The sequence below is a fragment of the Staurois parvus genome, unplaced genomic scaffold, assembly GCF_062004578.1.
Source record: "Staurois parvus isolate SC_StPar_1 unplaced genomic scaffold, SC_StPar_1.0 ptg000025l, whole genome shotgun sequence".
NCBI lineage: Eukaryota > Metazoa > Chordata > Amphibia > Anura > Ranidae > Staurois > Staurois parvus.
Genome location: NW_028317821.1, coordinates 36,471 through 63,791, shown reverse-complemented (window position 1 = coordinate 63,791; position 27,321 = coordinate 36,471). Strand labels below are relative to the sequence as shown.

General features: G+C 40.3%; 1 protein-coding gene across 1 annotated transcript in view; it reads left to right on the top strand.

Annotated features, from left to right (window-relative positions):
• Positions 1-27,076, top strand: part of LOC149471170 (netrin receptor UNC5A-like) — a 507,267-nt gene extending 480,191 nt beyond the window's left edge. The window contains exons 12-16 of the mRNA XM_089693614.1: positions 803-1,036; positions 4,159-4,308; positions 6,023-6,187; positions 8,073-8,251; positions 25,842-27,076. Of these exons, the coding sequence (XP_089549740.1) occupies positions 803-1,036; positions 4,159-4,308; positions 6,023-6,187; positions 8,073-8,251; positions 25,842-26,007 (894 nt within the window). The 3' untranslated portion in view covers positions 26,008-27,076. The remainder of the gene's footprint in view (positions 1-802; positions 1,037-4,158; positions 4,309-6,022; positions 6,188-8,072; positions 8,252-25,841) is intronic.
• The last annotated feature ends 245 nt before the right edge of the window (positions 27,077-27,321 follow it).

The following is a 27,321-nucleotide window of genomic DNA, read 5'->3' as shown; positions in this document are numbered from 1 at the left end:
TGTCCTGTGCCCTGCCTGCATTTTTACTGTTCTTTCTGCCTGGAAACTGAGAAAAGTCCATGGTGTTCAAAAAGCATCCCTTTAGGTCAAAAGCGGTTTTAGACCAGCTAGAGAACAGCGATAGTAAATAAGAACCACTTGCAGAATTGAGTGAAAATGATTTGTGGGGAAATTCGTCATCAGACACTGAAAACGATTTTGCGACTTTGCTCAGTGATGTACAATTGGCGCTATATTTCAAATTTCAGTGTTTTTGGTTTGATTATATTATTGAATTAAATGTATTATTATATTATTATTTTTTATGATTATTTATTAAATTATAATTTATGATTTCGTGTTTCAAGTTTTATCATACCCAGGATGTTTACTAGACTCTTGTTCGGACAGATTTCAGTGAGTTATTCCTAAAAATTACAGGCCTACAATAAAAAAAACATATTTCCATGCAAAAAAATGTACCGCTTTGAGCACAGAAATATGGACATAATCATACCGCTAGGGAGGTTAAAGATAACCTCAGGAGACCTTCCAAAATGCCCAGAATGCACTGAAAAACAGTACAAAATTAACTATTTCAGACATGTTGAGAGAAATAGAGAGAGCAGAAGCAGAGAGAGCAGTATTTGTTGAGATTAGCTGTCTTTTTTTTGCGGTGTTTGGATGTGTTCCAGCTCATTTCTGGAATCATACCGCTAGGTAGTTATATGTATCTTTTCTTAATAACTATGTACAGTACATTGCAGTTTATTGCTTTTGAGATGTTCTGTTGACTTACCCTGTTTATATGACTTGTTAACAGGATGTCTTGCAAGTTGATGGTGGAAGCCCCTCACCCCTCTATTACTGCCACCTGGAGTCCCGCAACTGTTACCTCTTCACAGAGCAGCTGGGGCGCTTTGCTCTGGTGGGAGAGTCCCTCAGTATGTCAGCCACCAAACGCCTCAAGCTCCTACTCTTTGCCCCCACCTCCTGCAAATCTCTAGAGTACAGCCTGCGAGTGTACTGCATCACCGACACACAAGATGCCATGAAGGTGAGTAAGAGGATAAAGCCACACATAAAACACAGCTATTAAAGCCTGGATGTGGTTCACTGACTGTAATGATAGGAGATGGTTGATTATGGGGCACATAAAACATGATGTAACACAATAATTCATTGCTGAGCCCACTGATGGAGATCAGTTGCGTAGGGGTACTATAGAGAATAATGAGAGGATTGTAGATGTTTGAAAAGCAATGGAAGAACGTTTTAAAGAAGCACCTGCAACAAATGTGATAAAAATGACATTGAGCGGATCCTGGCAAATACCAGGCGGATGCCAATTTATACAATACATTGTCAGAGAATGAAAGGGAAAAGGCAAAGCAAACTGTGCTCCTGTAATTGTGAAAAGGCATCATAATTTAATCTCCTCCGAAGAATGTATTGAGGTGAATGCTTCCAACTTCAGTGTACTTTTTGCTGGCATGCTTTTGTGCTTGAATATAGCACCAAGGCATTTATCAATGCGAATCAGTTGCATCCGTCTTTCATGGTGTCAGCTGTTGGCCTTTGTGGAAAGCTCTCACTTGAACAATCTTAAGATGATGAGAAGCAAAGTTCAGCAGCTGTGTAAGGAAGCCAGCTGTGCCCAGGTGGACATTTGTATTCTGGATGATTTGTAGGCAGATGCAGCTGTAAGGTCAGTGACTCAGACATACATGACAAGCAGACACATATGTATCTACAGTTGTATTTGCATTCATTATATATGCAAATTGTCACCGACTGTCTGCAAAAAACATTAAGGTTGATGTACAGTACAACAGAATAATATGCTCAAATGAGCATATTTAAACCCAATTCAAGTCTAACAGCCGTTTATCTCTTTATAGTCCTTTACCTCTGAATATTGTAATTTGTGACTAATTTTTGCAAGGAAATTTCTAAAAATATATTTTTCTCTCAGTGAATATGCTGCTTTCAAATGTCAGATGAGAGGGTGCAGTCAAAAATGTCAGGGTGGCAGAGGATGCAAGGTCAGAAAGGTAGTGTATAGGAGGCAGTAGAGCAGTGTACAGGGGATCAGTAGGGCAGAGGACAGGGTCAGCAGTTTGTAGGGTAGTGTACAGAGGCAATTAATTTGTAGGTCACTGTACAGTGGGTTATCAGGACAGTGTACAAGGGTTAGCAAGACAGAGGACAAGGGTTCAGCAGGGCAGAGGATGAGTCAGGAAGGAAGTGTGCAGTGGGTCAGCAGGGCAGAGGATGAGAGGTCAGTAGGGGAGTGTACAATAGTCAATGGCAGTGTACAGGGGGTCAGCAGGGCAGAGGATAGGGGTCAGCACGGCAGAGGACAGGCGTCAACAGAGCAGATGGCAGGGGTCAGCTGGGTGGAAAGCAGGGGTTATCAGGGCAGAGGATTGGGGTCAGCAGTGCTTTGTACTGGGGTCACCAGGCTGGAAGACAGGGGTCACAAAAGCAGAGAATAAGGATCTGCAGGGCAGAGGATAAGGGTCTGCTAGGTTCTCCTGGGCTGTTCTGTATTGTCCTGGGCTGTGCTCTCCCCCTCCTGTCATAGCAGCGCTCCTCCATACAGCAGATGACACAAAATTGCTATATTGGACTGTACACACAAAGTCTGATTACCCACCCCCTATTTCCTCTAAAGGCTGCCCATCTCCTGGCAAAATGTGGATGGGGGCAGTAATAAAACTGTGTACAGTCTGATGTAAGAGTGACCCTGTGTGATCTGCTGTATGGAGGAGCACTGTCCTGAGCAGGAGAGCACAATACAGCCCACACCTCCCCTTGGCTCTCTCCTCTCTGCCACTGTCACTTCTCAACTTTCTCACTTTAGTTCACTGCAACAGGCTGCCGCTGCCCCTCACCTTGTCCTGGCCCTGAGTGAGAGGATGGTGAAAGGAGCTCAGTAGCCAGGCACAATGTCCATGGGGGGCCAGCCTCTGGGGGGAAAAATCTGAAATATTCCATATTCTTGGCAATGAAACAGACAATTTCATGGAAGCAACAAGTGGTTGTTTCTCAAGGAAGATAAACAGAGAAGACACTATGGGGGTGATTTACTAAAACTGGTGAGTGCAAAATCTGGTGGAGCTCTGCAAATAATCCAATCAGCTTCCAGGTTTTATTGGCAAAGCCTAATTGAAGAAGCTGATGTTAAAAGCTGATTGGCTACCATTTAGAGCTGCACCAGTTTCTGAGTGCCCCAGTTTTAGTAAATCTCCCTCTTTGTTAGAGGAGAAGACGATGAGAATTCTGAATTATGCTCAAGAAGCTTTTCTCAAAGTCTAGTCTCCCTGGATTGGCCATCAACAACTCCCTAGACTAGTATTACTTCTCCTCATGTGACCTGTGGATACCATGCAGAACCTGTTCTCCCCCACATGGATTCCCGCCTATAATCCTATTGCTTCCCCCCTCCTCTCCCTCTTTTCCTTTCCCCTTCCTCTCCTTTCTGCTCGTCTTCCCTCTTCCTTTCCTCTCTTTCTCTTTCTGTCCTAATGCCTCTTCGCTCTTTATAGTCACACCCAAGCTTCGGGCCTGTTTCTCCCCCTATTTTAACCAGGCTCTATTCCACAGCCTCAGTAAAGACATCATGTTCGCTCTATTCACTTACAATCTATACTCCTTAGGTAGATGATTATTCCCGGCTCCCCCATTACACACATTCACTCAAAGATTACAGATTCATGCTTGTCTCCAATTGCCTTCCTAAATACTCCAATTTGTAGTTCATGATATTTCTTTTCTTTATCAACATTAAGGAAAACACCGGTTTGGAATCCTACTGTACTTAACTGTACTGTTCTATTCTGTTACTGTAAAATGTAATAAAGACATTACTGTGAATGGAAATAGAGGTTGTCAGCAATAAGTCTATTATATATTTCTGTGATTTCATGTGGGTTTAAATAAGGCAAGTAGCAAAATGTTGGAACCCATCACAACCAATCAATAGTTATTTTTCACAGTTCTTATTTGAGTAATATAAAATATAATTGGTTGTTGTGGGTAATTGCACTTGTGCTCATATCCATTGCAGTTCGCGCTGCCATATTATTCAAGCCTGTAAATGTTATTTGACCATTTCTCAAAATGCATTAGGTTCCTTATGCTTTATCCTTTTATTACTGTAACTGTGTCCCACAGGAGGTGGTACAGCTGGAGAAACAACAGGGAGGGCATTTGTTAGACGAACCACGCCTCTTACATTTTAAGGACAGCTATCACAACCTGCGCCTTTCTGTGCATGACATGCATAGCACCATGTGGAAGAGCAAGCTCTTGGCTAGCTACCAGGTATGCATAATACCCAGAGTACTATTACTAGAAGTATACTTTCCATTAAACACCACAGGCCATGTGAAGGACTGTATGTGATAGGCTAATACATTTATTGCAATACATACCAAGCCTCACATTTGTAGTTGACTTCTAAATATAATGCAGTTTTTATTATGTACATTATTAACACTTTGCTAAACAATAGTGTCAACCTAATTTCGCTAATACCTACATAATAGCTGTAAACTGCAAATTGTCCTGAAGATATGCAAATAGCAAGCTGTACTGGAAGAAATAGGAAGGCTATTTTTCCGAAAATGCTAATTGCCTAGCTGTTCTTGTCTTTAATACTTTCTCAGTTACTGACCTTGAACATGTATCCAAATCAGTATTGAAACCGATGACAGCCAGGGAACTTGTGTTTTCAGATGGAATGGTCTACGATGGCAGTATTCTTTCTTCATCAGCACAGGTTTCCTTGATACCCTGTGTGTTGCAGTAATACACATTCAATAAAGCGTAAAGTGTTATTGTGTGGAAAAGCAGCTCATTCGGTGTAATTTCTTTTAACAAACACCAAAGTGACATGTACAACTTAAATTAAAATGACCCTCCCAAAACGCAATTAAGAATAAGCATTTAAAAAACCTACCACTATTTATAATTTAGTCTCTTACTGTAAATGTGTAGACTTGCACAGCCATGCTTGTCAAGGAAGTCCAGCTTCCCACACAAAAGACCTGAGTCAAAGTTCAATGTGCAGTGAAATATAAAGAAATCTCAAAAGTTCGGTGTTTAAAATATATTCAGACAAACCAATCGGGCTGCACTCCAATGATTTTAAAGCATCCAGTGATTGTAATGAGTGAGCAAACAGCATAAACAGCACCATAGGAAACCCCAGAAGCCACACTCTATTGCATTCAAACCCTTATAGGTGTAGCGCTACTCCCGTAGGAGCCACAAGAAAACTATCCATGCCTTCCCCAATAGCCTTGCCTCGCAGCCAGGTACATAGGTTCATTCACAAGTTTCTTCAATGACCAATCTAGGGGTGTTGCTTTTGTTGTTTTTATTTTGGGAGAACTTGGATAGGGATGGGGGAATTAGGTGGGATGCTCCAAAAACAGAAACTATGTACAGCTGAAGACTTTAGGTATTCTTTCAGATAAGCTGTGATGAAGTCTGTACTTGAAACAAACAGTGGCTTTAATACAGTAGTAGTAGTAGCAAACTAGAGCCCCTTCAAGTAAGAGACAAAATGGGAAAAGCGCTTTGGAACACTAGCCGGTGTACCCTTCAAGACCAGCAGCTGACTCCCTACCACCAGAGGGGTTAAAGTAGCACACAGTCTCTTAAATCCTTTAGGGGTATCTGTACTCACAAAGACTCACAAGAACAGACCAGACCAGTCAACTTTAGCAGAACCCTGGTCTTAGCATTCAGGTCACTCACCTGAGGCCTATAGCAGTAGATCCAGAAGCATCTGGAGAACACAGATTACAGTGTGCAAGTTATGCTTTTACCTAACAACAATTATAACCACAATGTCCACAGTGTGACAACTAAATTTACCTATCAAAATACAAACTAAGTCTATTTATATAAACCTAGCACCTATCTTGAAGGTGCTATGCAGGGCTTTATTATATGTTTCACTATAGAAAGCACTGGCCTTTATGGTAACATGTGAGGATCATTTTCCAATTGTTTTTCTCTCTTCCTGCAGGAGATCCCGTTCTATCACATCTGGAATGGAGTCCATGAGAACTTGCACTGTACATTTACACTGGAGCGCTTTACTCTTAGCACATGTGAACTCTCCTGCAGGGTCTGGGTGTGGCAGGTGGAAGGAGATGGTCAGAGTTTCAACATCAACATTAATCTAAATAAGGTGAGACAATGGGAAAATTACTGTGTGTTGAAGAATGAGGATACTTGTGAAACTTTAGTTCAGAAGTTTGGGAAGAGACAAGGAATGGATGAATTCAGGGGTACAGTGAAGTGAGGATGCATGTATGATGGAACAAAGTGTGTTAAGCCAAACATGCTTCCAGGTAAGGGCCATGTCACAATATCCATCCTCACATGCTGCTACAGTATTCACTCTGTTACTGGCCAAAACACTGCAGATGGACTGAGCAACACCTTGCTGGGTTGACCAGTAAATGAGCAATGTCATTGGAGATGGTGATAGCTCTTTTTGTGTAATTCAGATCACTTCAAGATGTGGTCATGTGAAATGACCCTAAATGCATAGTTCACATTTACCAAAAAACTACCGATGCAGGTAAGGGGTGTCTATAGATAAAAAAGCTGTGCAGCTTTGACCAATGTTGAATAATGTCTTTGCTATAGGCCATTTCTATACCCCCTGAAGCCTTACTCAAAAAAAATCCCATAGATCACATCATTCCATCCTGCCTTGTTATTAGGATGTTGCTAAGAGACTAATAGCTCTTGGTGTTCAGCTCCACCATCACAGAAGAGAGTTCTTAAACACTGAGCTCAGAGTTACTGCATCAGGGGGGGAAAGCACATGTGAGGGTGTTTGAATCAGAAAAATCTAGGAGTCTCTTAGCAGCATCCTAACAAGGCAAGGTGGGATGATGCGGTCTCTGGGAGTTTTTGAGTCAGGTTTCAGGAGGTACATAAATGGACTATACTTATATCAAGAGCATTATTTAACTTTAGTGAAATAATATATAGAAAGGTGCAGTGCTAAAAATGACAATAACAGGGAATCAATAAAATCAATATATGATAATTATAATTAATGATATAAATAGTCCCAATAAAAATAAGATAAAATAAGTAAAAGTGACTCTTGTGCTCTGGTAACTCTGGATCCGGTATAAGTGCAATAATGGTGAAAGTAATGCGCACTCACCGGACGCGCATATTAAATGCACCTTGTATAATTATTCCAGATGTCATCAGCACAGAGAGGGCTCGGGAACTATGATGTCTTCCCTCTAAAGGGTGGTGGGTCATCAGACAGGATCCTTTTAAGGAATATTTACAGGAGATCCTCGTCCTTCAGGGTTCCCCTTTAAGGTGCCTGGTAATGCTCCCTGGATTTGTAGGCATCCACTAGGCTGCAGAGAAGAGCTTCGAGGGCACAGATATCTAAGAGATGGCCGGAGCAACATTACTTTTCTTATCGGCAGTTAGAGCAGTCTTGTTAATTCTATCAGTGTCCAGTAGAGCACATGTTAAAGTTTGTAGGAGGAGTTTTCATTCTGCTGTAGCAGGATGCAGAACCCCTGACCTCTGTCTGGACAGTGTTGATTGGCCCTGTGCTGATTACATGCACTGTCCAGATTTCTCATCCTCCCATAATGCACTGGGAACACAAAAGGTCAGAGTCTGGTTAGTTGTCGACAATAGTCCTGCCTTTGGGCCAGTAACCTTAGTCAAAGTTGCACAGTTTGTTTCTATGTAGAGGCGCCCCTTATCTGCATAGACAATTTGTTGGTAAAGGTGAACTAAGCCATTAAAGTAGTAATGATGTTTAAAGTTCAGTAACCCAAAGCATCCAGCCAAAATGTATTTAGGTCTTAAAGCAGTAATGATAGTCAAAGATGAGTAACCATAGTTACATTTTGCTTTGCTAAAGGCAGATCCATGAAAGATGAATTTAGATAGGTAGATATGTGTCCTAGGACATTACTCTTTGCCCTAATATATCAGCTCAATAGCATCATTTGACTTCAAGTTGTTTCACCTTCATGCACCTTGTCAAATAGAAGCACTAACCTACAATGCTTTTGGTCCAGGAAAATCGCCCTCCGGAAATATTGCTAGATGAAGGAGGAAAGGAAGCAGCAGCTTTGGTGGGTCCCAGCGCCTTCAAGATCCCATTTTTAATGAGACAGAAGATTATCACCAGTTTAGATGAGCCAACTTCCCATGGAGCTGACTGGAGGGTGTTAGCACAGAAGCTAAATTTGGAAAGGTAGGATATTATTCACATAACAGTCTGCATGCAATGGAGTGCACTACAAATGACAGTATAAGTGGACCTAACTAGCTCGTAAAGGAAACGTGTTATGAGTTAAAATACAGGAGCTGCTTACCTCCTTCTACAATGTTAGTTGCCTGGCTGTTATGCAGATCCTCTGGATTCAGCACTTTAAGTAACCAACTCAAAGGATGAATGCTGATTAGTGAAGTCAGAAGTCTTTGCTGGCCCAGGTCAGTAACTCTTGTATTAAAGCAAGACAGTCAGTGTCACAGCTAGGTAACTGTGATTTTATGCTGGAGAAGTTACCAGTAGCAGCCTCCAGGTTTCTGCCATGATGTTTACTAAGCTAGTACTAAGAAAAAAGGATGCACTGGTGACATTTCCTTCTGCACATTATACTTTTTGTGGCTATCACAATGGCACTATGGATGCAATATTGTGACTCAGAACAAGCAGAGAAATAAGGGATTCGAACTTTTATTTCCTACAAGCTTGCTCCACATCTGTGACTCAGAAGTACTGAAGCCAAATCAGCAAATATTTTCTGTTTTTGTTTTTTTCTAATCCAATTGTATTTAAGGGAATTTTGTGTTTTTACAAAAACAACAATCACACAGAATGCCACATGAGATTTCCTAATATACAGTATGTACAGTATTGTGACAATATCAATAGCTGGAGCAGTCAGCTTCCAATTGCTTTCAATAGGGCTTTCAACCCTCAGCTTATCGCCAGGAATCCCTGCTGGATCTTTTGCATCAAATCGCTAACAGCCCTATTTACAAGTATGAATGGGACCTTAACTTTGCAAATTGAGCCTATAGTGATCACATTAAAAGAAAAAGCTGATTGGTGCCCAATTGTCATTGGAGACCTGAGTTGTCAGTGGGAGGTAGGGATTTAGAGCAAGCAGCTACACTAAATTTTGGCTGGTGGCTGTCAAATGGGAGAAGGGTATACTGTAGATGTATAGAACAAAGATATACAAATGCCACACAAGATTTCTTAGTATACTGTATTTACAGTAATATTAAAATATCAATACTGTTATCATTTCCGTGACAGGTAGCAGGAAAAAAACAGCAATTATACTGCTTTAAGGGCTAGAGTGTCCAACTGGCAAGGCCAATTTTGCGGGGTTCATCTTAATTCCTTTTATTTTCTCTAGTTCCTTAATTCTTGTATACGATAAAGATTTACATCATGTTTCGTGGCTAATATAGATGATCCACTTAAGAGAGATTCAGGATTCAGGGGTGTGATAAACCCTGTGCATATACAAATTTGTGTCAGTTTTTGTGAAGAGGACAAGGATACTCATATTACTACTCTCACACAATGCATCACATACTGTAAATAGAGGAGAACAGTTGAATGACAGAATCCCCACCGCCCATTCACAGAACATGATGCATTGTGTGAAACTAGTAATATAGGTAATATGTGTAGCACTACCCCCAGAGGAGCTGCTTGGTAATTTGGGTTGTCTGTTCTGTGCCTTGACTCCAAAAACAACCTGAGCCCCTCTGACACACCAGTTTAAGCAAATACACACTTTAATAATATTAGGCCACTTTCAGACAGGCGTTGTGATCAGGTCTACCTGTCAGTTTTTCAGGCGAACCTGATCAGAAGGTTCATTCATCCCTATGGACAGACGGGTGTTTGTGTCCGTTTACACCGGCCAACCTTCAGGTCCAATCAGGACTTCTAAAAAAAAGAGGACTCTTTTTTTAGAGTATTAAAACACAATGCAAAGATTATTTACATGAAGTTGTATACCCAGAGTAGTTATGTTTTTGAGCCTAGTCTGCTGAAAAATGTTTGTAAGAAATTGAAAGTGTCAGATATATAAAAAAAAGTCTACTTCACGCTCTTCACAATAAGGAATATTCAGTAAGTAAACCGTTTTGCCCGTTTTGCTATAAACTAGAATAATAGAAACAGATGAACAACAAGGTTACTTGGATAAGTTTTAAACATAGTCCACTGTTTGTAAAGATCAATGATTTATCATTCACAATAAGACAATAATAACTGCCAACATTGGTGTCAGTGGTTGCAATAATAACCCCCAACATTGCTGTCAATGGCTGCAAAACAACACTCAGCATTTGTGTCAGTGTCTGCAATATTAAATGAACTGGTGTCAGTGCAGCAAAACAATCCCAGGATTAGTGTTAGTGCTGCATAAAAATCCCCCGAATTAGTTTCAGTACAGAAAAAAATACATTTTTCCAGAATTAGTGTTCAGAAAAAACAGGTTTGGCATCAGTGCAGCAAAAAGCCCAGGCTTGGTGGTGTCAGTGAAGAAAAAAAACAGAATTGGTGTCAGTGCAGCAACAAAAAAAAAAAGTATATGTGTAAAGCTTGTTAAAGTTTTTTTTTTTTTTCAACTCAGCGGACTCAACGAAAAAAAACTGAGGAGATCTCTATACTAACTATGCAAGAAAAAAATAGAAAATAAATCAATAAATAAAAAAAATAAAATAAATTAAATGGTGAACACTTCTATAGGGCTAAAATGCATACAATTACCCTCATAAGAGTAATTTCAAGCCATAACAGAGAACACTCAGGTTTTGTAGTCACTTCTCAGACTCCTACTCCAGAATGCTGTATATGGGGTTCCAATCCTTAGGGAAAGCCCTTAAGACTCCATCATCCTCATGCAAATAGAGAGAGAGGCCCATGTAGCAAAATATAGTGAGTAATAAAACATTTAATTGTAGTGCTTACACTGGGGATACCAAAAATCAGCAATATATTCCCATGACTCAGCCTGAGCAGCTTCCTGGAACGTTAGTATTGCCTTTTCCAACAGTCAAAATGGCCGCTCCGCCACTTCCGGTTTGCGGAATTACGTCAGACATCACGTCTCCTGACACGTTTCATCACTTCCGGACTTCTTCTGAAGGGATCCTGAAGAGATATTTTATTTTTGAGGTACACACCTTATCTGGATTTATGGGAATATTGAAGTTGGACATGAAGGATTAATTTATTTGGACTTTACTTTTGCTATGTTCATTGACTGACACAAAAAAGGTTTTTCGTATACTACTACAGTTACAACAAAGCTTTGTAGAATTGATAAAAATGTCAATGCAGTAAGGTCGATAAACAAGTGTATATATTTTAGATTGCTAGAAATATGACTGTAATTTAACCAACACTGGTTGTAATTTCCCAACCAGCCTGAAACAACATAAATATACAGAGTGTGAAGGTTGTTGTTGTTGGGCTCCCTAGACATCCATAAAGCTCTGGGCTCCTGCTTAGGCTGCCCTGGGGTTGAGCCGACTCTGTTGCTGTTACATTTCTACGCTTCATCTCCTACAACTCATGGCTTGCACAGGGCTTCCCTTTGGTCCTGGCTGGTGAACATGTCAGTGAAGAAAAAGAAAGTTAACTATTTGGTGCTGGGGAAGGTTAAATTAAAACTGATTGTTTTGTCCTCTCCCAAAGCATGGATTCACTTTACTTTTTTTTTTAACACATTTGATGCCAATACAACTTCAGAAACAAAATTGTTAACTGCCTATATTTAGAGATCCAAACAGCTCAGTCATTAAAAACTGTAGAAGTTTTTGTGTAGACCAGAGTTCTTTATATGGCATGTTTTCTATTAACTGTAAAATGCATCTCCTTCTCACTTAGATCAACCCTTATCATCTCGAACATATAGGAGCATCATCTCTAAAACCATGGCAACCAGTCATTTCCATGCCCCTTTACATACCCTCAACACTAAAACTGTAAATGAAAATGTCACAGTTATTAGAGATGCCTCCAAACACATTTGTTTCCTTGACAGCTTATGAAATTTTTCAAAACTTTGCTTTCAAAGTTCATTGCAAGGGAATAGCTTTGTTTTTTGGTGGCTGACTAGTAGAAAGTTCTGCTTTGTATAAACGTTATTGCACTGCAAGGGACTCTAGGAAGGTCAATTTTTCAGATTGATTAGTTGTGTTCTCTATAGAAGAAGGAGTGGAATGTTCTGCAGCTGGGGAGAATCAAGCCCACTACTTGCATTTTCTCAGCAGAAACATTTGCTCCATCCAAGTACTGAAAAACAAGGACCTTCATTTTTAATCAATACAGATGGCTCTACACAATATGACCTAGGTCACGCAGCTAATGGGCCGTTAATACGCAAATTATAGATATCTCAATGGTGGTTCCATTATACCATTCCTAATTGTGCTAAGTGTGTTAAATGGAATTTCCTGCACATTACCAAAGGCTTTGTAAAAAGTACTTAATTTCAATGAACTTCAGAGCCTTTGAAACATGGTTGTTATCTTGTGCAGGTAAATGTTGCCAGTGGGTTATGATTGTGTTATACTTATAAACCATAGAACAACCTAAACACCCTAACCGGAATGATTTTAAAGCTGAACTCTGATAAAAATCCAAAGCAACTCTTGCAGTGTGCCTCCTCCTGCACTGCAAGGGTTAAATGCTCCTTTTTGTCCAAATAAAAATCAGTTTTACATACCTTATTCCTCGTTCCAGCAGGCGTTTTATTCCGAGTGAGATAGGTCCCTCTGAGGCTGCTTCTCTTCGCCCACCCATTGGTATCAGGCACTCTGACATCATCAGATACAATGCAGGACCACCAGCTGTCTTGTATTATCAGTAAAGATGTGGAGGGAGGGCCCATTTAAAACCCAGAGCATCAGAGAGAAGAGGAGAGTGCCAGCTGCTGGGGGTACGAGGAATTAGGATGCAAAAAAAAACTTCTGATTTTCCCAGGAATACTGTGACAGGTCAGCTTCATTTGGATAATTTTTTCGATTCCTGAGGTTCCCTTCCTAATTTTATCCATTAACAAAGAAGAATGTAGCAAAGTTTTACCCTTGCAGGAGTTTTTCAGAATACCACAGAAAGCATGATTTTCCAGCCTCCCAACTATTCGTTAAATGACTCTATCTGCTCCAGTCCCAGTCTTTCCCCTCAGCCTCTGGCTCAGGCCCACAGCCTGATAGGTTAGGATGAAAATAAGATCATCACTGACAGTTTTGTGACATCATTCTGCACTCTGTGACATCATCTGTTCTGATAATAATCAGGAAACCCCACAAACATTTTTGTACTATGGAAGGCATCCAGAGTTCCCAGAGCCAAAAGCTAAGACTTAATCACAGCAACCAATTCCAGAAACATTTTTAGGTGCATTCTAGAGAATGAAATCAGACATTGGTTTACCAATTGCAATGTCTGTTGCTGCCTTAAAATGTGTTTCAGATTGGTAGCAGTATCTGATCTCTATGCAGGTGACAATATTTGTTGCTGCCTTAAAATGTATTTCAGATTGGTAGCAGTATGTGATCTCTATACAGGTGACAGTGATGGTGACAAATACTCAAGAGACAAGCTTGAAGTGTTGACAGGTTTTTACTAAACAATACTTTGAATAGTTTTCAGTCCAGTTGGCAGCTGGTAGAAACCTGCCAAAAGGAATACAATTTACAAATATTCTTAGCAGTCTCTTAAGCAGAGGACATCTCACTGAATGATGCAAGTATACTCCAAGTAGAGCAGTCTCATAATTTGAATCTGACCACCAAGGACTCTTGAAATTGTTATTGGCTTTGTGTGGTTCTCAACTGAATGATGCAAGTATACTCCAAGTAGAGCAGTCTCATAATTTGAATCTGACCACCAAGGACCCTTGAAATTGTTATTGGCACCGCATGGCTCTCAACTGCTTGGTTTTGCTACCCACTTGTACAAGCTTTCTGCAATCTGTGGGTGACACCTACCATTGCTCAGCATCAGGACCACATATCCAGATGAACCTGCAGAAGAGGGACCTTACCAGGGGCGGACTGACCATTTGGAAACTCGGGCACTGCCCGAGGGCCCGGGGTCAGTAGGGGGCCCCATGAGATGCCCCTGGTACCTTTTTCATAGGCTTTTTTGAGTTTGGGCAAGGACACAGGGGCCCCATGATCCCCTATTGCCCGGGGGCCCCATGAGTTGTCAGTCCGCCCCTGGACCTTACTCAACCAACAGAAAGCTTCTCCTGTTAAGGCCAACCATATACTGTATGTTCACACACTCACTTCTCAGAGCACTAAACCTTTGATACTCCCAACACCAGTCATGCTAGAATGAATTCCATTAGCTCCAAACTGAATGATATTGAATTTGTTACATTTTAATTAAACAATTTCAGTTATTATCAGATATATTTGTGATACTGTTTGTTATTATTAGCAATGCTCACCATCACTGGCATATAAACATTGAACGTAAGCTTAAAAAAGGTTGGATGCCAATACTTATACATTCTGTGTATGCATTCTTGTATGCTTATATACTTATACATTCTGTGTATGCATCTGTGTCTCTAGTCTTTATAAATGAACTATAATGTATGTTGCATATCTAAATCTGATCATGTCTTTACACTACATAGAACTGACAGAGAGCATATTGATCTGTCTGTGCTACACTGCATAAAGAATGTCCAGTTCCTCTCCACCGTCCTTCCATCTCATGGTAAAGCCTGTGCCTATGCATCACTATTTTTCTAGCATGGCCAATCAAACTGTCATGACTCAGGTACTAATCAAGATAATTGAACAAACCTCTAAACCACTGGAGCACCATTGTTTTATTAATCATGATGAGTCATATATGGAAAACAAAAACTGATTTAAAAATTAAAAGCTATTAGGTTTATTATCATTTTAATTTAAATAATTGCTGCAAAGCTTTAAGGGATGGCAAATTATACTGCTTAAAAAAAGGTAAAAACAGGTAACATCCTAAATAGTTAAAGGCATACTGTAAAATGTCAGTACAGCGCGGATAAATCATGTATTCGTAGAAAGCGATTGCTTTATTGAATGCTTGTAGCCAGATGTGATCTGTCATCATCCTTCACATCTTTCATATTTATAGAATATAATGTAAAAATGAAAATTACACATGAACATAACATAGGAGTCTTAAAAGTGTAAAGTTAAAGGAGAAGTACAGCCAAAGCTCTTATGGCTGTACTTCTGTGGATCACAGGAGTGCAGTTTGTTCTGCACTCTTGTTACCCATTTTCACATCACTCAGCTGGTCCTGGAGCTGGGATCCACTCTGGAGCGGCACCTGGCTCAGCCTCTCAGCGACCTGCTGCAAGCCTGAGCCAGCAGCTCCCTCCCCTTTTACAGCCCAGTTCTCCAGACAGGGGGGGAGGGGCAGAGTAAAGAGCAGTGACTGACAGTCCCGCTCTCTGCATGAAGTCTGAAAAGGAGAGTTGCACACCACTGGTATTAGCCATAAGAAACTTTATTGGAGGCTGCTCAGACAGAACATGGTTCTGGCATAGTGAGCATGTTCTGAGCAGTCTCCATCAAAATTTCATGTGGATGATACCATCGGTGTGTGACCCTCTTGTTCAGCTGGCATAGAATTGTATTATTCTCATGATAATTGTAAACAGATGTTTAGAGTCCCCCACCATCAGAAGACAAACGTCCCCCACCCTGCCTTACATCACAGTGCACCCCCCCCCTTACCTCGTGCTGCTGCTGGGAAGAAGCTGGGGGAGGAGCTGCAGGGCAGGGGCCACATGAAATGGCCTGGAGGACCACATTTTGGCCCGCGGGCCTTGTGTTTGACACGTGGGCTATGGTATAAGGATTTTATCTGATGCTACTTTGATCCATTAAAGAGGTGCACCAGGTAGAATGAAAACCAGACTGATGTTGTAAGTGGGTTCCCAAGTCTTTGGAGATATGAAAAAATCTGCCTAAGAACCCTTCTCTCCTGTTAGGTAAAAACAAAACCAAATATTGAAAAGAACAAAGTCCAGCCTAGCAGAATTGGCAGGATTCAGCCACACAGATTCTGGCTATGACAAGAAGTTTTTATGAATGGTTTAAATGGTAACCAGATCACTGGTTCCAGCTATTAAGAGTCACCAAATATCAGATTTAGTTTGATTGTGAGTGTTTCCTGAAGAACTAGCTGTTTCGTATAGGAAAAAAAAATTCTGTAAAACAAGAATTTGGAAGAATTTTATTACAGAGAGAACTACACCAACAATTAATGTAGAACATCAACTTCCAGAAGAGATGCATGGCATCAGGATGTTTGAAATGCAGGAGCAGTGTAAAATGTTTTCAATTCTTCAAAGGTCTTTATTGTGTCTGTCTCAGTAGCTTACAATTGGCCCTCTTTATTCGAAGAATGTATTGAAGTCTTTTATAGTCCATCTTTTGTAATTAACAAAGCACAAGATTTGGAAATCACACCTCTCAGTGCACATTAGCACAGGGTTTTACATGTGATTACATGCTTACTACAAATATACAATTTAAAAAATGGCACTTTTGGTTACCAATATCCAAGAGTATATTGGCAAATATAATCATTTAAATATCTACAGACTTTTATACCTGTTTACAAAAAATAATAAAACACTTTTATTTAACAAGATTACATTCCATTACAAACAAACCCTCTTTTTTATTATATAAAAGTATCTCTGAGTACAATAACCTCCCACTGTCTCAAAGCCTCATGTTCAGCTTATATAAATTGTATCTACTTTTTAATCTCAAATATTCAATTATTCTTCAATTTTAAGCTGATACTTGCAGAGGGATGAGATCACTTCTTGACGAGTTTCCCGAATATAAAAGTATATGTAAACCCTCACATTTTTTGCCCATGCAGTTTATAATACAAATGAAAGGAAAAACATTTGTGCATAGATACAAAAAATATATATATAAATACCTTTTCCCCCCTTTCTTTTTTTTTTTTTTTATAAGTGATCACATACCCTCTTTTCTCACCTACATAGAGAGGTGAGGGTGGAGAAACCGCAGCACACTGAAATTCCCAGTGAATGACTGTGTGGGAGGGGAGGATGGGTGCCAGCACAAGTTTGATCGTTGGAAATCAGACTCGAAAACTGTTTACGCTGTTCTCTCCTTCTTAGTGTGGTCCATTTTTAATATGAAAGCAGAGGGACTGGCAGGAACACAAGGTATTTCACACAAAGGAAGCAATACAAAAAGAACAGGATCTTTTTTCATAAAAGTACATGGTACAGGAAGCCCATATCAGGAATATGAAATGTTGGTTTTACATATTCTTCAAATCTGCTTCTTCAGAAGACAAAAAAAGAGTTAGTATATCTACAAAATTACATCAACAGGTGGGCATGGTTCCCTGCTGGCGCTCCAGGTTAGAGAACATTGCAAAACTATGATGTGTCAGCTGAATCTATTGGCTGAAACTCTTCCATAGCCACATCCCTTTGCTCAACTGGGCATATTCAAAGTGCTACATTTAGAAAATCTACAGACTTTTATTTCTATTGTCAAAAACTTTTTTTAAATTTACAAATTTTATTCCTGTTGACAAAAAGAATTATTTAAGAATCTTCAGACTTTAATTCCCATTGACAAATTACCTAAAATTCTACAGATTTTTTTGCCGTTGACAAAAAGAATTACTGTATTTAAAAATCTGCAAATTTCTTTTTCTCCAAATTTTTATTTTGTGTTGATTAAATGTTTATTTCAGGCTGAGAAATGTGAAAACTACCCTTGCAATGGGGATGCCTCTCATTGCAAGGGTTAAACGCTAATGTTTTTCTAAGCCTTGAATTGGCAAAGTAACAGTGTCTGTTTAAAAAGGCAGAAAAGTGTTTTCTCATGCTTGCATTCTGGGTTATCCAAGAAAAATATAAGCTGAACTCCCCTCTGAAGGAACCCCTTTTAACTAGAGTGCTAAGGAAGACCCCCTACTAGACATGGCTATACAAAAAGAGGTTATTGAAGATCCATTGAAATCAGCAAAACGTTATTAGGTTTTATAAAACAGTGATGGGGTGGATATTTTTAATTAGATGTAATTATATATCATAAAGTAGAGCACATATTTTATACTTTTCTAGTAGGATATTTTCAACCTAAACTCAATAGATTGTCCAATTCAGCTGTAACATGTGTGGCAATATGTAAAAAGAGCATCTCCAAACTACCCCACCCCTTGCTGTGTAGAAGGCAACTTCAAATACCTTTCATTACTCCAATTCAGTCTACTAATTGATCCATTCTCCATTCTTCCATAAAAATCCCAGCACTTCCAGGTATGGGGCTCTCATGTATACTCCACCTGTCCTGGCACAATGCAGTGCTCATTGCTTAAGTAGGCTATCAATGCCCTGCTTTGCAAGGGTTAAACGCTCATTAAAAAGCCTTGAATCAGCAAAGTAACAGTGTCTGTTTAAGAAAGAAAGAAAAGTGTTTTTGCATGCTTGCATTCTGGGTTACCAAAAAAAAATATATATATATAAGCTGAACTCTCTACAGAAGCAACCCCTTTTAACTCCAGTACTAAGAAAGACCCCCCACTAAACAGGGCTATACAAAAATGTGATAAAGGTTTATTAAAGATCCATTGAAATCAGTAAAACTTTATGACGTTTTATAAAACAGTGATGGGATGGACATCCATAATTAGATGTAATCATACATCATAAAGCAGGCCATGTGTTACTTTTCTTGTAGGACATTTTCATTTTTGTACCTTTCAGCCTAAACTCAGTAGATTGTCCAATGCAGCTGTAACTTGTTTGACAATTTGTAAAAAGAACATCTGCTGTGTATAAGGCATCCTCCAATACCTTTCATTAACTCCAACGCTCCTGTCTGCCAACTGATCCATTCTACAGCTCTCATAAAAATCCCAGCACTTCCAGTCATGGACCTCTCATGTATACTCCACCTGTCCTGGCACAATGCATTGCTCAGTGTGTCAGAAGCCCATCCATGTTTCACATTTTTCACCTAAGGGGAAGGTGCCTAGTAGAGTGAAAGTATTGAAAATAGGGTATGAGTGGTATTTGCATAAGATTGAAGTGGTTGGCAGGAGTGGGCAAGATATGTCATATGCATAAGACAAGGGGGGGGGGGGGGTAGTTTGTTTCTTGTTTTTCAGTTTAGGTTGACTTTAGGGCATCTGACAGCACATGGCTCAACTTGAGCTTATACATTCTAAAGCTAGCTTCTATTTATGAAAATATGTAGACTGCAATTTATGCTTTTCAAAATGCTACTTTCCTGACTGGTATGCTGTTCAGTTGGCTTTGCTATTTTCCAACTCCCTGAGCTGGAAAATGCTTGCAGATGAAGAGTTCTGACTTGACTTACTGCATATTTTAGGTCAGTGATTTCAAGTATTAAAACTGAAGACAGTCAGGCAATCATCAAGTTCATAAGGGGGTCAGCAATGGTAGCCCCCATGTTTCTGTAGCACCCCCTTGACCCCTGGAAGCATGGTGGTACCCCCAGAGACAGAGGTGGGCTGACATTTTACCTGAGGTTGTGGATTACTTAAACAATATTGGGATGTGAAAAGATGGGTCCCAGTCACTTTAAGGTACAAACTAAAAGAAGTTTATTGACTCTCACTCAAAACTCCTGGGAGAGAGGGGTAGGGGGTTCAGAACACCTGTTAATGGCCTGCTGACTCCATTAAAGAAAAAGAGACACAAGTACAGAATAGAGCCTTCAAGCTGATTTCAGCAATCTGTATCTTCTTAACAGCAGCTGTTTCCATTAGTAAGCAAATATTTCCCAATGGCAGCAGCAGTAGTCTGGATGATCCCATCTTGCTGCTTTCCAAGGCTCTTCACAAGCTCCTCACCCAAGACTTCATGTGGCAGAGTGACCTCCGGTACTTTATCTTAGACATCACCTGTTTCTCTTCTGCCCTCAGCCAGGTTCCCAGATCACAGACCCTTAAAGGATAAGTTCATCTTTGGGAACATGTTACATGTTCCACCCATTTTTAGGGTGCAACATGTAACATGTTCCCAATGCTGCAGCCACCGCCCGCTGCTCCCCTGTGACAGCAGTATGGGGAGAAGTTCCCTGTACTAGCTCTCAGAATTTAAAAACAGTCTTTGCAGCTCTCGACTTGTAATTCTCAATGAACTACCACGGCACTGTGGAGCGCTGTGGTAGTTAATTGAATCTTCCTGTCAGTATATCTGCTTGCCCGTACATCTCATGCGGGCAAGCATATATACTGACAGATCTGCAGGAGACCTGAATGGCAATGCTTTACAAGCTCCTGCAGCCAAAAATAATAAATGTACATTTTTATGCCTGCAAAAAATGTGCATTTATTATTTTTGTGCAAAAGGTGAACTTATCCTTTAAGCACCAGAACTAACTGGATAGACAGACCTCTGCTCCAAGCATATGTTCAGGCCTCAGGCTTCAAGTCTAATCATTCAGATGCTTCTCACACACCAACCGCAAACCAGAGCCTAGGTGGAAAAGAGAGATCACTCGGCCCTCCCCAAATATTTATATTCCCTCCCCCTAGCATGCACTAGTGGCCATAAACTTCATTCTGGTTGGCTATGGAAGTATAATTATTCATAAATCAGTTTTACTGTAGTTTCTCATACTATTTCCAGAGGTACCAGTGACACCTACTGGCAGAAGAGAGAAACCACAGCTTCACTGAGTTTAGGGAAAAACCATGTGAACAAGCAGACTATAAATAGCTAGGTTGCCTACCACCCAGCAGAACTACATTTGACTAGTAGCCCCTGTTTGGGATAGGGTGGCTACATTTCTTTCATTAAAGATCTCTTGCAAAGAAAACCTGTTCTAAGATAAATATGAAGCTGCCACTAATGGTCTCCTCTTAAGAATACTAGTTACCTGTTTATCTCTGTCTTGCAAGTCACTGACCCAGAGTAAGCATACAAATAAAAAAGTCAGAGTGAATTAGATTTCTTGACTTGTTTAGGACTTTTGAAAAAAAAGAGAGAAAATGAGAGATCGCCACACTAACACAAGACGTTAGTGCATTGATCCCCATGCCTTTGTGTTTTTAAAGGGGGACAGTGTCCTCCCCCCACCCCCCTGCCAGAATACATTGACCATTGCTGGCAGCGCTTGGCTGCCACAGCTGATCAGATGCTGGTTTTTCAGCATGTCCATTCGATAGAGGCTAGTCATAAGTCCAACTTCTGTAGAACATACAGCTGTACCCACAGGCCAAAAGTTGCTTCTGAACCGACCTTTTTTAGGCAATTTTTGGCCCATATGTACCCAGTTTAAGTCATTGAATCAGTGTGACAGCCAGGGTTAAGCAGTAGTAGTCTACATCATCAAACATCTGGATCATGGGGGGACAGTAAAAGTAATAGGGGTACTGTTAGCATATGTATAAAACTGCATCAGCCGTAATGGCTAATACCTAATATGCCTGCCAACTAGTTTGTACATGGCCACTTACAGAATTTTTCTTTAGTTTACAGAAATTCTTACAACACTTTTTTTTTTTACTAACACAAGCACTGACAATTTGAAAAACAAGAAAAAAAACCTTAGAAGTGTTCTGTTTGAGGCTGCCAAACTCTATTGTCTTCCAATGATTTTGCAGGGTCCTAATCTGTAACACTACATAGGACCCATAGTCACATACAGTACACGGCCTTCACGTGAACCTGAAGTCATGCTGTGCTAGATAAACGGATGAATGGGAGCCAGAGAGAACATAAGAAAGATCGTTCATGTGAATGTAAGCCTATTTGAGACATGCCTCAATCCAGAAATCAATGTTTGCATCTTCATTTGGCTGACTTGTTTCACTCTGTTACACCCAATGGTCTTAGAAGCAGTAGAAATCAAGCTATGATTGAGGAAATATAATCCCTTAGTAAATTTTTTATGATTGAAATGTATTTTGAGTTGGAGGATAAACTATCAAACCTTTTCCTTGGAGTATAACAATTCCTTGTCCAGCCATATTTTATTCCTGACAGCGGGGGTCATTGCTGTGCATCTTTAATTCAATTCTGCACAAATATATACAATGTAATAAATATGAATAAATGTATGGTCTTTACACTATTCATTGGTTTCAGGATTATGCTGAAAGCTTTAGAAGCTGAAAAGGCGAAGATTATTCTCTGCAGAATATGCGGCTTTTTATCAAAGCATGCTAAATAAGAACTATCATACTGCACAAACTATAAATCAGATTCAAATGTTTGAATGCTTTCTGTAATCCCAGACTAGGAGAGGGAAGATCAAGTTCAACATTAGAGCACTTGGCACCAGGGCCAGACAGAAGTGTCAGGCACTTTAGTAGGATGAAGGGGGTTGCAAACAAGTTAGGACCTGCAATCTATGCTGCTAGAATAGTTTCCAGCTCATTGTATGGGCACATTTGGCCTTTTCATGTAGGGTAATAAACGATGTCTAGGAGCACTAGAGTCATCATTTCAAATCCCAATCATAGCACTACCTGCATGGAGTTTGCATGGTCTACCTGTGCCTGTGGGATTTCCTCCACGTGCTTCAGTTTCTTCCCACACTTCAAAGACATGCTGGTAGGTTACTTGGCTCCTGTCTAAATTGGCCCTATTGTTTGTATGTATAAATGTGAGTTAAGGACCTTAGATTGTAAGGCAGGGACTGATGTGAATGTACAATATACACTATATTGCCAAAAGTATTGGGACACCCCTCCAAATCATTGGATTCAGGTGTTCCAATCACCTCCACAGGTATATAAAATCATGCAGCTAGGCATGCAGACTGCTTCTACAAACATTTGTGAAAGAATGGGTCCCTCTCTTAGTGGCATTATAACAAAGTAGAAGCAACTGGGAACAAGAGCAAATCAGCCATGAAGCGGCAGGCCACATAAAATGACAGGGGGGGTCAGCACATGTTGAAGCGCACAGTGCGCAGAAGTCGCCAACTGTCTGCAGAGTCAACAGCTAAAGACCTCCAAACTTCATGTGGTCTTCAGATTAGCACAACAGTGCATAGAGAGCTTCATGGAATGGGTTTTCATGGCTGAACAGCTGCATCCAAGCCTTACATCACCAAATGCAATACAAAGCATCGGACTCAGTGGTGTAAAGCACGCCGTCACTGGACTCTAGAGCAGTGGAGACGTGTTCTCTGGAGTGAAAAATAACGCTTCTCTGTCTTGCAATCAGATAGATGTGTCTGGGTTTGGCAGTTGCCAGGAGAACAGTACTTGCCTGACTGCTTTTTGTCACGTGTAAAGTTTTTGGTGGAGGGGGGTTTATGGTGTAGGGTTGTTTTTCAGAGGTTGGGCTTGGCCCCTTAGTTCCAGTGAAGGGAACTCTTAAGGCGTCAGCACAGCAAGACATTTTGGACAATTTCATGCTCCCAACTTTGTGGAAACAGTTTGGGGATGGCCCCTTCCTGTTCCAACATGACTTTGCACCAGTGCACAAAGTAAGGCCAATAAAGACATGGGTGAGCGAGTTTGGTGTGGAGGAACTTGACTGGCCTGCACAGAATCCTGACCACAACCCAATAGAAAACTTTTGGCATGAATTAGAGTGGAGAATGAGAGCCAGGCCTTCTTGTCCGACATCAGAGCCTGACCTCACAAATGTGTTTCTGGAAGAATGGTCAAACATTCCCATAGACACACTCCTAAACCTTGTGGACAGCCTTCCCAGAAGAGTTGAAGCTGTTATCGCTGCAAATGGTGGGCCAACTCAGTATTGAACCCTATGGAGTAAGACTGGGATGCCATTAAAGTTCATGTGCGTGTAAAGGCAGGCGTCCCAATACTTTTGGCAATATAGTGTATATGTAAAGCGTTGTGTAAATTGATGGCACTATATAAGTACCTATAATAAATAAATCAAGGAGGCTATTTTGGCCTTATAAATATTAATCTGATGAAATTATAAAGTGTGAACTGTAACATCCAATCAGAGGTTGGTTATTTTTTAAAGCACAGTAGAGAGTAGGCAGCTGAAATCTGGCTAGCTTTTACAGTTGCCACTCTCTGGCTTATTTACAGTATAAGGTACTTTAGTAATAACAATGAATAATTAACCAATGCTTTTTTTATACAACCCCATTTCTTTCTCCTAGTTTTTATGTATCAGTTCTATGTTTTGTAAGGACCAAGTAACATTAGCTACCCTGTCACTGGCTACATTTCAGCAGCAATAGAACCGAGTGGGCATTCACCTGCTCCTACATTAGAGCACCCTTACTGGCCAAAACAACACATAAAGGAACACCTTGTTAGTTCAATCAGCAATAGGAGTGGCAAGGTAGGAACAGGCCAGTGCTCTCTTAGTAACCCTGTCTCTATACTACATGTGAAATTAGAGAGGCAGAATGTTTAGTGTATTGTTTTATAACTGTGTAAAAAAAGAGGTTTTGTGAATAGAGGAGGTGGAGTACAAGATGCCCACACAGGCTTCACTGTATGTAATGTACTAAGGCTGGAAGTGTCATTTTTAGAGTGAGAAGTTCAGCACTTCGAGCAGTGTCAAAATTAATGAAAGTTAAAGGGACATCTCTGTAACAGATCCTGATACAGCAGTGAAACTTCCCCACTTTATTCTAAACTACAACAAAAATATAGACACACTTTAATAGTTCTTTTCCACTTTAAATATCAACCAATACTAACAGTTTTCCTGCACAAAGTTTCAAAATATGATCTTAGTGGGCTGAAAAAAACTGGTTGCAGAGGCTGACGGTTTTTTACCTTCATGCATTCCATGCATGAAAGTAAAAAAAAAACTTCTGAGTGCTGCACCCCACACAGCCCCCCACTAATACTCATCTGCACAGGAGCCTTGGCTGTCTTATTGGTTGATATACAGCAGCGGGAGCCATTGGCTCCCACTGCTGTCAATCACAGCCAGTGAGCCAATAAGAAGAGAGTGGCTGGCAGGGCCAAGGTGTGCATGCATCAGTGCCCCATTAGCAGTGGCTTGCTATTGGGGCACTGGTCAAGGGAGAGGAGCCAGGATCAATATAGTGCTCTCTGTAGAACACTTTCAGTGGGGGATACAATAAAGTGTTATACAGAGTGCACTGTGTTTTGGTCTTTCTGTTGCATGAGATCATTTTTGGCCTGATGGCAGTGGAAGTCAAGAGGATATAAGAAGATATGCCACTGTGACTGAGGAGCTTGAAAACACCCAGATGAGCGCATATTTTCTTTTCTTGAAGTGAGCAGGGTTTTCACCTGGTGTGGTGGAGGAACACTGAATATTACCAAAGGGGAAGATATTCACAGAAGTGATACACGTCACTGAGGGGATTGTTTATGGACTTTAAGTTTGGGGTCACTTATATATATGTTTTTCATAGGAGTATTTATGTTTTCTAACAATTATTAATTTAGAGAGTTGTGCTGCACTTGTAATTTGTGATTACAATAAAAGGGCACCAATCATTTCTTACAGCGTAATCTTAGGACGTCATCTGATACAGAATATGGATTCACATATTCTTCTCTAATAGGATTAGAGTTTCCTGGCTGTACACTTGTTTGTTTTAATAATTCATGTGTATGTAGCATAACTAGCATAAATAGCTATGGAAAAAGTATAGTAAGCATAAACATGTGGAAGTTTTTTATGAGTGTCATACGCCAAAGTAGCTTGCATAGCAAGTGCTTTTTCTAGGTTTGAAGGTTCAGTAGATTGAATGTTGATGTAATATTGAGGAAAGAAAGGTTGTGTCAGATAATGCTTCAAGTGACTTAATGTTTTATCTCTCCTTTTCTGTTGCAGTCATTTAGGTTTCTTCCTCTCCAAGTCAAGCCCTACTGCCATCCTTTTAAACTTATGGGAGGCTCAGAACTTCCCCAATGGGAACCTTGCACGACTAGCAACTGCAGTGGCAGAAATTGGCAAACAAGACTCTCTCATGTACATGATGTCTGAAGCAGAGTGCTGAAGTAGTTCCAGTTACCTGCTAATTTCCAGCAAGTCCTGTGTCCAGGATTGGCCAAAGGACTCACCTCCCTATATCAGGTCTGTGGATGTCACTCTTAAAATGCCCTCTCTCTGGCATATGAGGGGATGGAAGGCTAAAAACACACCTTTCTATGCTTTAGCCCTTCTCTGCCAGTGAACGTTTAAGACTTTTAGCTCCTTTATGCAGAGCAGGATCTTCAGTGATGGAGCAAGATGCGACTTTCATCCACAGCTAAACATGTCATGGTAATGCTGTTCTCATTTAATACACAAGAATCGTATGGTAAGACTTAACCGATAAAAATTCCACATTCCACACAGATACAAAAAAAGAAGAGGCATTGTACTCAAAGTTGTTTCATTTTGTGGACCATCTCATGAACACCAACACATCCTGCTATGTAATGCACTGGAGAGTGAAACCACAAAACCTCTCCCAGCGAAATTTGTCCACCAATCACCTTAGACTTTACTTCTCTTTCTAAACCAAGTGTCTTGTATTGCTACCTTGTCAGTGAAGGTGCGACAGTGACACCCAGTGTTTGTGTTGTTCATTTGTTACCAACACCCATTCCCAGGTAAGTGGAAAAAGGTGCAATATATTCACGTTTGTCCCCCCCCATTAAAGACATGGACATCTCCCTAATTAATAGCCATAAGAACATTGAAGGGAGCATCAGGTCAGTTTATACCCGAACAAAAGGAGTGATACAAACAAATCTAGCCCATTGGCCCTCTCACCCCTCAAACCAGCTGTATATGCAAAACAGAAGCACTCCCTGCTCCAGGAGTGGCTGAATGAGTGTGTCTGATTGTGTATGTGTGCGCACAAGTGTTTGTTTTTTTTTTATTATTATTTTCAGACCAAGAAGAAAAAAAAAATCATTTGAAAATAAAATGTGTAATGACCAGTGTTTTTTTTCTACATTCTGTATTAAAGTGCATTCAAGTATTTACACTTGGCCTTATGTATATATTATGTTCATTCCGCTGAAGGTGTATAGTACTTTTAGGTGACTTGAATGTAAATAAATTATATATATTGCTAATATGTCTGTATGGTTTTATTACAAGAAGAAAGCATAGAATAACTGGTTATTGCTGCAGATTTTGTGTTTTTCTCGCTGCTATGTGGGATGTCACTGTGTAAAAATGAACCATGATTGCAATAGCAGACATATATTTACTCTCTCTGGGATTAGGTTTCTCCATTTTCATCTATTAAGATGGAGCACAGTTGCTGATGAATATGTTCAGACTATGTCAACCACCTTGACTGCTCATAACAACCAAT